General features: G+C 37.3%; 2 protein-coding genes and 1 non-coding gene across 5 annotated transcripts in view; 2 read left to right on the plus strand and 1 right to left on the minus strand.

The window, feature by feature from the left end:
• Nucleotides 1-9663, plus strand: part of fbxw9 (F-box and WD repeat domain containing 9) — a 21700-nt gene extending 12037 nt beyond the window's left edge. The window contains exons 1-8 of one of the 2 annotated variants that reach the window (XM_028455645.1): nucleotides 718-844; nucleotides 1139-1248; nucleotides 2155-2290; nucleotides 3513-4476; nucleotides 4553-4701; nucleotides 4777-4980; nucleotides 5062-5127; nucleotides 7432-9663. In XM_028455645.1, coding sequence (XP_028311446.1) covers nucleotides 1151-1248; nucleotides 2155-2290; nucleotides 3513-4476; nucleotides 4553-4701; nucleotides 4777-4980; nucleotides 5062-5127; nucleotides 7432-7506 — 1692 coding nt within the window. In that variant the 5' untranslated portion in view covers nucleotides 718-844; nucleotides 1139-1150 and the 3' untranslated portion in view covers nucleotides 7507-9663. Of the gene's footprint in view, nucleotides 1-717; nucleotides 845-1138; nucleotides 1249-2154; nucleotides 2291-3512; nucleotides 4477-4552; nucleotides 4702-4776; nucleotides 4981-5061; nucleotides 5128-7431 lie in introns of those variants that run through there. The other variant, XM_028455643.1, reaches the window with a different exon arrangement.
• On the plus strand, nucleotides 2470-2560 carry trnar-ucu (transfer RNA arginine (anticodon UCU)). The gene is given in 2 exon segments: nucleotides 2470-2506; nucleotides 2525-2560. It is a non-coding gene; the product is annotated as a tRNA-Arg (tRNA).
• Nucleotides 8456-11139, minus strand: LOC114468650 (guanine nucleotide-binding protein G(I)/G(S)/G(O) subunit gamma-7-like). 2 transcript variants are annotated; one of them, XM_028455672.1, is made up of 3 exons: nucleotides 11092-11139; nucleotides 10887-10985; nucleotides 8456-9742 (listed from the first exon to the last, which is right to left on the minus strand). In XM_028455672.1, exons 2-3 carry the CDS (start codon nucleotides 10980-10982, stop codon nucleotides 9617-9619), a joined length of 222 nt encoding a protein of 73 aa, XP_028311473.1. In that variant the 5' UTR covers nucleotides 10983-10985; nucleotides 11092-11139; the 3' UTR covers nucleotides 8456-9616. The 2 variants fall into 2 exon arrangements, with proteins under 2 accessions (XP_028311473.1, XP_028311472.1); XM_028455671.1 differs by having other exon boundaries at nucleotides 10887-11125.
• Between the last annotated feature and the right edge of the window lie 1003 nt (nucleotides 11140-12142).

A 12142-nucleotide genomic window follows, 5' to 3' on the forward strand; every position in this document is an offset into this window, starting at 1 on the left:
TTTTTATTTTTTTTTTTACAAACAGTACATACAATACATATATATTTTAAATTAGGGTACAAGGCACAATAATACACTCTGGCACTTGCTGGAGAAGTAAACAAAAAATAATGAATACAGACAAAAGGAAAAAGGTACATACAAGGCAATGGCATCTTAAAAGAGCAAAGACATCTGATTTCTTTATAAATTTTGGTTGATTTTTTGGTATGTTGTTTGATTAATTAAGAGACTTGAAGTAGGTAGTGAACCAAATCATTACACAAAGGAGTAGAGTCTTTCCATTTACAAGTATGAAAAAAAATGTACCCATTAAAATAACAACATTTACATGATCAGAGATACATGGTCCAAATTGTCCATGAAATAAATGATGTCTTTGGAACAAAAGGGTGGTACATCGATTTTGAGAGGCAACCAGCTGTGAATGTCAGTCCAAAAAACATTTGTTTTTACAAAAGTAAAAAAAAAAATAAATGTCCAATTGTTTCTGTGGAGGATGAACAAAAAGTCCAGGTTTCAGTGTCAAAACTGGATCTTTTATGCACAAAATCATTAACAAGGTATATGCCAGAAATAATCTTAAAATGTGTTTCTTTGACTTTTGGGGCAAAAAAAAAATCAATCAAAAATATTTTCAAAAAATAAAGTGTTCAAATGCAAAAAAAATAAAATAAAAATAAAAGAACGTGATGACGCAATATTTCGTTGCCGGAAGTTGTGTTTCCAATCGTATTTGTAGTTCTCCAATGCTTGTTATAGCAACGCTTATTGTGACATTTCTTTTGTAATAACTCAGGAATTTGACGTTTTTCCTCCTTGCGGACGATAACTTCTATTCACGGTCTGTATCGCTGTCACAGACCGATAACATAATGTGAACCTGCTGCTCTTAAAGCTAACGTTAACCGGTGTTTTCTTTGGCTGCAGATTTCTCTTAAATCAGCTTTAACTTAAAAAAACCCAACTTAAACAGCAGTGTGGTATTGATCGTAAATATCTAAAAGTAATAAATGTCTGAATAGTAAACCTACCAGTGTCTAAAATAGATTATCTTTAGCAAAAGCGGGTGTTATGTTTTCAATCTAAATATCGCGATACCTTACATGTTTTGAGTGTGTCGGTCTGTCCACTTTAGCTGTCTCTTGGGATGTCTGATGACACCTTGGACCCAGGTGACCCTGCGGGTGAGCCTTCGACCTCCTGTGGAGAGTGTGAGAGTGTAGCATCGCCTACACACCTGGACAGGTGAGTGAACCCATATTAAACTGTATTACCACCCTGGAATTTAAAGGAAATGCAAAAACAAGTTTACTAAACCTTTACCATTCACCCCACTAAACGCCTAAAAAAACCATACCCAATTTAATTTTGATGATGGTAACTCTCAAATTAGTGATTTTACCTGTTATGAAGTTATTCAAGTTCAAACACAACTTATGTTTAAATGTAATTGTATTAAAGCAGTAGGTGTGAAAGGTAAATTATTACAATTGTGCATGCTAAAACAGTTGTCAAAGTAAGCTTATTGGTAAATATTTCATAATATGAGAAAAGTAAAAACCCAGCATTGAGCAGGAAGCCTGCCTTCAATGGGTTAAATCATGCATAACACTGAGAAGGCACTGCTTTGGTTGCAGACACAGACCAATTATTCCTTGTTCCTATATAGATTAATGCAGTGATTTTCAACCTTGGTGTCATGACCCCATGTGTGGTCGCCTGGCATTTTAATGGGGTCGCATGAAATGTCTCGTAATTGATAAACAAAAAAGTCATTACTGAAAAAGCATATTTTTTAAACATATGCCTTTTTCAAATTTGAACACAACACAATCTTAAACAACTATTTCATACTTTCACTTTCTTAAATATAATATATTAAAAATAAATGAATAAATATATGAATAACATGCATTATATATACATATACATTAATTATATGAGCAACCACCAGCAGTAGACCATAGTAAAAGACTAGTTAGGTATTTTTTCGCATTTCAAAAGAATCATACATAAACATAGATTTCTCAGAAACTCCGTGTATCAGCTTTAATGTGTGTGAATTCTGATCATGATATTAATAACCGCTGCATTCTAACTGTAACTGGTCAGCTGTAATGGGGTCACTGGTGATATTTATTTTTTTCCCAGCCCGCGGCCTTCATTATCATCAGACATCAGCCCTTCAACCTCTGAGGAACGCGGCCTGTTGTCTTTACCGTTTGAGATCTTAGCCCACATCGCCTCACAGCTTCCTGCTCAGTGTGTCATTGATGTTCTACCAAAGGTTTGGGAATATTTATTTATTGTTTGTTTTCATGCAGACTAAGTCACAAAATAGAATGATTTGTGTTTTTTTAAATCAACAAATGTCTGCGCCACGAATTTTTCAGGCCACAATCTTGTTCTAAGTTGACTTGACAACCATCTGTTTTCTAGTCTGACGACAGCTGGTCGTTAGCAGGTGGCTCCGTGGCGCAATGGATAGCGCATTGGACTTCTAGTCAAACCCTGAGAGGTGATTCAAAGGTTGTGGGTTCGAGTCCCACCGGAGTCGAATTTTTTTTTTTTTTTTTTTGGACATTTTTACTTTTCAACTTCCTTTTCTTTATTAATGTTGTAACTACTCAGGTTTAAAGTAAGAAGTTCAATGCTTTCATTACATTGGAGGTTAAAGCCACTGGCCTAAAATCATTGCTTACTTGGGGGCATGATTTGGAGCTGGAAGAGTTGGTGCCAAACTGAAGTCAGCTCCTCTGCAAAAGTTTTTAGAAGATAAGCAGACAAATTATCTGGCTCTGTTGCTTTATTAGTGTGCATCGATTTAAAAACCTGTGTGACTGATTCTGGGTTAATTAAAATTCTGTCCTCATTCAAAGTACAAGTCATCTCATTTAAGATTTTCTTGCATTCTTCATGATTAGCATTTTCAAAATGCAGATAAAGTGAAGTTGAGTTAATTTAGGATGTTAAGTAACATGTACTTCTTTTGGAAACACTGATGAACTTGTCTTATGTTCTCTTGTAGTGAGTGTTGTGAGAAGGGAGGGATATAGTGTCCTGGGACACGTCCATGTTTTATTCTTTCAACATGACCTCTTGCTCCTTTAACAACCATTTTGAACAGCTAATGCTGTTTCCCAGCAGGTTTTATAGTGTGCAGTTTATTGGCAAATGTGTTTTCAGAGTTGACCTATTGTGTATTAACTGTGACAGCTTTGTTGGAACAGTGTCCAAATTCTGCATTTTTGTGTTCACTCTTTGAAAAATGTGTGCAATGAGTGAAAAGTGTGTTCAAATGAGCAAGAAATTTGTCTTTTGCAAAAAAAGAGTGCAAGAGTTTTGGAAACTGTTCAAACCATGAATTGTGTTCAAGGTTTTCACATCAGAGTCCTGTTTTTGAGAAATGTGTGCAGTCAGTTGGTCCCTGTGTACAGTGAATGAAACTTATCAATCCAGAAAAACTGTAACATTTACACTAACAAGTTTTCCCTCATGGTTTTTCTCAGGTCTGTCAAGTTCTGGGAAATGTGGCAAACGATAGCACATCCTGGCAGCTGCGGGCTCGGAAAGTAATTGGATCTAGAGCTGGTTTTCCAGTGGGACCGAGGGAGAACTTTGACTGGCCCGCTGCATGTGTAGAGATGGAGGAGCTTATAACCTGCTGGACAGGTGGAGTACATCATGTTGCCAAACAGATCCGAGAGGAAGAGGAGCAAAGGAGCCAAGAAGGAGCACAGCAGAGAGCAGGACAGGATGGGCGATTAGCTGCAGAGGGCGAGGAGCAGGTAGATGGGGTGAGAGTGGCAGCTCAGGAGGTTGTGTATGGTGCTGATGAGGGGATGGACATGGATGGTGATGATGGTGAGATGGGTGTAAACCTAGAGATGGGTTTTAGAGAAGGAGCAATAATGGAAGAGGAACAAAACCACAGGATGGTTTTTAATGCTCAAGAGCAGCAATTTGCATTTCCCAATCTCCAAGAACTCATGTTGTATCCCAGGAACCAGAACAATGAAAGGCAGGCAGAGTTACCCCAACACCAGTCCCTCAGAAGCCCCAGCCCTCCATCCACAGCACTAGAGTTCTTCACGTTACCTTCGGCACACATTGCTCACGTCAACTCAGTGCTGCTTTTGGGGGGTGAGGGGGCAGTCTGTGCCACCGCCTCTAGGGACTGGAACGTTAAGCTGTGGGATCTGCAGGAAAGTCCGAATGGCACAGAGCGGCACAACTTGTTAGGGCAGGGAGAGTTCAACACCCATCGCGGGTGGGTGTGGTGCATGGCATCACAGGGATCTCTGCTGGCCACGGGAGGGTTCGACAAGACGGTGAGACTCTGGGACCTTCAGGCTGCTGGTGCTGCCAGGGGCCGTATTGGCACTGGGGCTGCCGTCCTTTGTTTGTCCTGTCAGCCTGACGTGCTACTGGTTGGTACGTTCGACAAGAGGATCACCATGTACGACACCAGAGGTGAGGAATGAACTTAGAACTGAATATTTCCTATGATGTCACTTTGAGGATGCTTATGCTTTATGATCCACTATAGCTGGTGACCAACTGGTTGAAAGCCTCAGTCTCCATGTCAACGCTGTGATGTGCCTCGCTGCAGATGACAAATTCATTTTCTCAGGGAGTAAGGACTGCACCGTTTGTGTCTATGACCGAAGGGCCGCCAAAGTGCTTAAGAAAATTAGGGTAAATAGTTGTACGTTATGCACTTCTGTCAGTATTTCTTCTGTTTACGTGTTCTGTTTACCCTTCTATTGTTAGCTGAAATCATATCTACTGTCAATGAGCTACAGCGGCAGTGAGGTGTGGGCTGGAGACAACATGGGCAGGCTGCACTGCCTCTCCATGCACAACGGTGTCTTAAACCCTCCATCCCAGTTCAATGTGGGACACACAGCTCTTATCACTGGTATCCACAGAACCTCTGGAAGCCTTTACACCTGCTCATCAGATGGCACCATCAAAGTACGATCTATCACCTTTGGTCGTGTCATGTAACGTGCTCATCTTACAGGCCTTGTTTGACACCTTTCATTTGTGATATAGGTTCACATCCCCTGTGCGCCTCCAAGAACCTTATGCACTCTGGATCATCGAGCTGGCATCAATGGGGTAGGTGCTTTGCATCATGTTTCACAGCTTAGGGTCTGTACTACAAAGTTGGATTTCCTTTTATTACGCTAACTTCCGGGATTTATTTCGTGTGTTTGCTGTACTACAATGGTGGCTACCTACTTTTGGGGCTAAATCACTGTTGCAGGTTATGTTCTGGCTAGGATGTGAGCAAGTATGAAAGTCTTGCCTCCTGACCAGTCATTTCTCTTGTAAGGTGAGCTGCCCAATAAAAGGTGGATCATTTTGTGAACACGTCACTGCGTGCATCTGATGTGATGCTGACAGCAGAGAGAATATTTAGACATTGATGCAATCCTTTCATTTACCCAATTTACCCTTCTTATTCTTCCTTTTCTTGTTGTTGTGTACACTAGTTAAAATTGCTGAAATTTGGTAGGTGTAATACATGGATGTGTACGCATCGACGCTCAGAGCCTGATTTTCAATTTGGGACCCCAAAAGAAAAGAAAAACTAAAATTGATTTGTCATTTATTTGCGGGTCAAATGTTACGACGGTTGGTGGTACCAAATCATACCAATATATAAATGCAACTCTAAATAATTATTTGTTAAATCTTCAATTTCTGTTAGATATCTGTGGATTCGCATTCCCGGTTGCATTGTCGCAGCAATGCAAAGTTTCTTTTAAGATCCGTTTTTTTCTTATTCTTATTTTTCTTATTCTTCCACACAATTTGAGGAGCTACAACTTTGCCAAATCTTAACTGATCTACACTAATCAAATATCAAAATGCTCCACTGCATAGTGAAAATGCTGCTAAGTAAATTGTGAAATGCTAACACTTGTACTTTTAATGTAATATTAGGTTTGATGCTTTTACTGTAAACTGCCATATCTCTGTTAATATTTAACTCAGAGACTCAAATTTAGCACTAAAATGTAGCCCACTCTCTAATCTACAATTATCAGTAATTTTGTAGAGGTTGCACTCTGACAAAAAAAATTTATATGAATTTTTTAATTAATCCCGTTTTTCATTAATTATGCAAATCTTAACTGATTCACACCATTCAAAGATCAAATTGTTCTGCTCCTCAGTGACAATCATAATATCTAATTTGTAGAATGATAAATCTCTTACTTTTAATGTTATTCAATATTTTGCGCAACTTTTTGTGATCATACATTGATTGAGTGGTTGATTAGGTCTGCTAGAGTGTGTCACCTTTTACTTTTATCAATACTGCAGTTATAGCTTTAATTCTGCAGCTAGAGTTACAATTTATAGCTTAAAATGTTGCTACAATCTTTTACTTTTTTAAAAAATTTTAAATAAACTTTAAGTGAGAAGGCTTTGCATTTCCTGTTGCTTTGCTTACACAAGGTGGACTTTTACTCTCAGTTTTTCATGGGCAGCTGTAGCTCAGTGTGATCCGAGCCTGCTCCTAAGTTCAAGCAATCGTCACGAGAACTGCTCTCTGCAGCTCTAAATAATTCTTTGTTAAATCTTCAGTTACTGAACGAAATGCTGTTAGTTATCTCTGGATTCGCATTCCCGGTTGCATTGTCGCAGCAATGCAAAGTTTCTAGTTAGAAGTTGTTATCTAAGGGACTGACCTACATTAGTCAGCTGATAAAGCCTATAGACCTATAAATGTATTATTGTATTTTGTGGTGACACAGAGAGCCTCAGTCCTGTAAAATAATCCAGGCTGTATAAAATACTAATATTGTCCACCTTATAATGTAGGCTGAGCTGCATGAATGCAGCATCAGAGCCACAGACAATGAAATAATATTGTATAACCTCACTAATTTAAACATTAACACTCATTAATTTCTGCATTCCTTCCTTCCTGCTTTTTCTGCAGCAACAGTGTTGCTTTTGCTCTGAATTATTGATTTTCCGCCCCTGTCACAGAAGCACCTACGTCGCCTGGCTGAAATCACCTGTCTTAAATTAAAGTGTTTATATCCTGCTTCGTAGTACAGAGATACCCCAGATATATTGATGCAGCTTCATAGTACAGGCCCTTTAAGACATCACTAAAAACCTTATTATTGAATATTTTATTCAAGTATTGAGGCTTGTTTTTTTTGTTCTATTATCTTGTGATATCCTATCCATCCATCCATTTTCAAACCCACTTGCTCCTGTTTTACAGGGTCACGGGATGTGATATCCTAAATAAATTAAAAAAATAAAAAAGTTTTACTTCTGTGTTTTTTTAGCTGTTAGTTTTTTTAAATTCTGGATACACTAATAACATGTTTTTTATATTTGACATGTCTTTACACTGATGCCGTATGAATTCATTAGACTTTTTTGTCCTTCCAGCTAAGCGTGGAGGCTGGCGTTCTCGCTGCGGCCACAGGCGACCTAAGTGTGGAAATCTGGAGGCCCAGGAAGTGAGCGGCCCATACAACAACTGACCAAGCAGAACTTTCATTAGCATTCACAATGGTGGAGTTAGGAGAAAAACATGGACACTTGGTTCTAGGAAAAAAATGAACAGCTTTGTTATATTAAAGGCTGGCCGTCTATAATCAGAGTTATGAATATAATATATATCTTTCTTTTCTTGAGCTGCTAAAACAAACAGGCATTTAATGGCAGATTCCTTTTTTGCTAACATAGCCTGACTTTTGTGTCACACTGAAGGACTTTGTTTGAGTCCTTAAAGCTTCGGGCAGGATCAAGAAATCAGACTCCGTAGTGACACCACGGCCTTTAGTATAACTGCAGTCATCAGCCAAGCTGGCACGGGGGCGGGTGTCAACTCTTTACAGCAGCTGATACTGTGGCTACATCCAAATAGTCCCTCCTATCTCATTTCCTATCCACTGTTCCTTCACCCCGGAAGTGTTTAAGTGGTGGCTGTGATGAAGAGCGTTCAAGTTCTCTTTAAGTTGAGGAAAGGAGGATCAATACTTCCTTTTTTATCTCCTTTAGCCTCGGAAACACTGAGGCATCCTTTACCAAAGGAGACAAGATAATGCTGACCCACAATTCCTAGCGGCGACAACATTTAAAGGGAAACGCACACCCGAGCGCTCACTGAAACTCACGTTTACCGACAAGGGACGAAGATCATTTAAGTTACCAATGCAATAATATGCTTTGAACAACTTTAAATAATCTAAAACCCATATATTATGATATGTAAGACATATTATCAGATTATAACTGACATAAAACAGACACTTTGTGGTTCAAGATAAAGGAATCAGAGACATTTTAATCCACATAATGTTTTATTCAACATAATTCATTTTTGTGAGTGGAATGTGTGTGAGCAACCATTCTCTATGTGACGTTCTTTTAGCTTCACTTTTGTTCCTCATCGCCTGGTAACCTCTTTTCCTTTGATTTACATTCAAACCTTGTGATTTTTTAGATTATATCAGCAGAAAGTTTTATAAATGAGCTTTTAGTAGTACATTTTCGGAAATTTGTAGTTCTTTCACTACGGCAGACATCACTAACCTTCGCGGCCGTCAGATTATTACGTCACCTAGTGGAAGTGCGTCTGATTGTAAAAACAAACGTGATGGCTTTTTCCTAACTCCTAACACTTTTCCTTAACCCTATGACATCACCACAAGGTTATGGAAAAGTGGATAGGAAAGGAGATAAGAGGGACTATTCGGTTGCAACCTGTGACTTTATGGATACGCGACAGAAGCCCGACGGTACCTGACGGGTCGGGTTTGGACAGATATTTAGAACTAGTGATTGGGTTTGGTAATTTTGTAAAAACTGTCAATTTCAATTTAATGAAACGCAAAACTGCGGAACCATGATACGGTTCTGTCTTACATATACGCAGTTAACAATTAAAATATGTTTCATATGAAGTTTTCCTGCTACCCGTCAGTTTTGATCAGGATCATTTTACCATTAAAAGAATTGATAAAATCAAAGGATATATTGAAAAAAGGCTCAGACGCCCATACCACAAATATTAACACCAATATTTTCATGGATAAAGAAGTATAACAAAGTAAACAGGGAAGAAAAACAAATTAGATCATAGATAATATTTTTTTGTGTATTTTACAGCTGATTTAAGACATAGGTCAAAACTGACCCGTTATCCTAAGAGATGCTAACAGTTTTATTGGCTTATTCATTAAGGGCTCAGTAATTGTGATTAATTGGAATTGATTTTAAGTAATTAATAACGTAATTTTAATTGACTTCCAAGGGGAAAATAATTATTGTAATTGTAAAAAATAACAGTCATTGACTTGAAATTGACTTGAGTTGTAATTGAACATGGATAATTGAAGGCGTAATCGTGATTGATAAATGTAATTGAACCCAACCCTGCTGATTGTATGCCTCTATTAAAACACTGACTAAATATCTACCATGACAAGACATTCATTGTTTGAACAACAGTGATTGCATTCAAAAGATTTGTCCAAACTTTGAGCTTTCTAATGAAAAACAACAACATAGTGTCCCAATAGGACACACAGTGAGAACTCAGTCACCACAGTGTCCCTCCTCAGAGCTCTCACAGCAGTACGCAGCTTTTCTTGTCTTTGAACGGGTTGGATGACGCAGCGATGCCTGTGATCAACGGGTCACTGCGTTTGTGCTCCTGACAGTAGCGGACCAAATCTGTCGCTGTCAGAGAAATCTGTTGGAACCAGGGTTGGGGTCAGTTACAATTTTCAATTACAATTACATTGTCAATTTCCCATGTTAAATTACGATTACAGTGACCAGCAATTTTCCAATTACAATTCAGTTACAATTCTGTTTTTTATCCACAGAAAGTCAATTACAATTACGTTCTCAATTACTAATTTTCAATTACAATTAATCACAATTACTGAGCTTTATTAAATAACCTTCTAAAATTTAGAAAGTGTCTATTTGTATGGTTGCCATATGGAGAACCCCCGGTTCTATTGGTGCGTTTACCGAAGTACACGTACGTAGCGTCTTAGAGTTAGGTTTAAGGTTAGGGTTAGGTTAGGTTATAACCCTATATGCAACAATTTTTAGGGTTAGGGTTAGGTTTATGAGTAAGTTTAGTCTTAGTCACGTGACCTAAACTGGCCAATGAGTGGCGATGCGTCGGGATAGAACGTTGATATATTGATACGGCAACCGTACAGATAGCCACTGCCTAAAAGTTAACCTTCTTCTTGTGTTAGCTTTCTGTTAGCATCTCTTATACAACGGGTTATAAATCAGCTGTAAAATACACTAAAAGCAAATATCTAATTCATTTCCTATCCATTGGTTTCCTTGTTAAGGAAGCTTAATCAATGAAAATATAGGTTTACAGTAATATTTATGATGTGGGCATCTGAGCATTTTTTCTTTGTCTTTACACTCCTCAATTTAAATTTTTTTTAAATGGTAAAATGTGGGAAAGCTTGATATGAAACATATTTTAATAATTGTTAACTACATATGTGTAGAACTGTACATAGAACTGTAACATGGTTCCCCAGTTTTGCATGAAATTATATTTGACTTTTTTTTATAGCATTATCATGTCAATTATCTAAACTCAATTACAATTTGAATAAAATTCCGACAATAATATATTTTTTATATTACAATTATCATTAAGCCATAATAAGTATAATTATCGATTACACGATTACAATTACAATTGACCCCAACCCTGGTTGGAACACAAAGACATTTCACAAGAGTTTAAAACCAACTCATTCCTGTTAAAAAAACAAAAAAGTGAATAATTTTACATGCAAATCACATCTGCAATAAGTGTGCTGCATGTTTTGTGCAGCAGATTGTTAACACACCTTGAATCTCTCCATGGTTGCCTCCACTCGAAGTTGGTCCACCAGCTTTTGAGCCTGAATAACGCTGGTGCTGCTGCTGCCCATTTTCACAGACATAATCTTTGTTTGAAGAGCAGAAAAAGTTATTTTTGTGGTCTGAAGAACTCCTTTTAATGCAAAGCGTAGGATAAAAGAGTGCCAGTGTAGATCTGACCCTGAGAATCACCTGGAAGTGTGCAGGAGAGACTCTGCTCTACGAATGCTCCTCTTCACCTATGTGGGATTTTTTTTTTCAACAGCTGAGGGCAGCTCAAAGGCTCTGTATGAAAGGTCACACTACACACAACTGGAAATGTCAGCAACATCACACATTACTTCACAGGCATCATGAAAAGACTGTTGGGTTAAGCTGGACACTTAGTTTTTATGTCTTTGGTCCTTTTGAAATGAACCACTGTCAAAATGAAGAGTGGTTGTAATGCACTTTGTGTCACTCATCGGTGTTGTTTGTATGCTTTGAAATACATTATTAGTTTTGAGACTGTTTTTTTTTTTTTCATTTTGCTGTTATTTATTCAACAATTGCAAAAGGAAAGAAGTAATAAATGCTTAACACTAAATTTCTCAAACAAGATTATTTACATCTAAATTTCAAAAAGAAAAAATCCATATGGAGAATTATTACATTATTATTAAATCATTATACATCATATTATTTTCCTGGCAATGTTTATGATTAATTGCAATGCAACATACTAAATAAATTAAAATCCATAAGTAGAGACTTTTTTTCTAAGAACGCAGAGGATGCATTACATACATCATATATAAAATTTTATATTAGCAAGTAGGCTTAAATATTAACCTGTAAATCACACTATTAATAAAACGTTCCCACTCATTTATCTTTGTCTGTTTTTGAAAAACTATATACCTTAAGATACAGAGCAACACAAAGTCCTGTCTTTTCATATATTTCCCCCATTAAAGTTCACCTTAAGGAGGGTTAGTGACCAACACAATGATACATTATAATAAATGTATTATTTTATTTTTGGTAAAAATGTTGCAAAAATATTGCACTCCATGCATGACGACAAATGCAGACATGGGAAAAGAAAAAACAACAACCCATAAATGTATTATTATTATTATTATTATTATTATTATTATTATTATTAATAATAATTTTATATTATATTTTTCCCTCACTGCCCTTGTCTTTGTAGCACTTTGAAATTTATGAATGTAAAGTGCTTTAAAAATTAAAGTTATTA

Source organism: Gouania willdenowi, chromosome 8 (assembly GCF_900634775.1).
Source record: "Gouania willdenowi chromosome 8, fGouWil2.1, whole genome shotgun sequence".
Classification (NCBI taxonomy): Eukaryota; Metazoa; Chordata; class Actinopteri; order Blenniiformes; family Gobiesocidae; genus Gouania; species Gouania willdenowi.

Excerpts from the sequence above, each read along its gene's own strand:
- LOC114468650 (XM_028455672.1), bottom strand. The coding sequence starts at position 10,982 with ATGTCTGTGAAAATGGGCAGCAGCAGCACCAGCGTTATTCAGGCTCAA. Across the intron at positions 9,743-10,886 it reads CAACCATGGAGAGATTCAAG|ATTTCTCTGACAGCGACAGA; the intron begins GTGTGTTAACAA and ends TGGTTCCAACAG.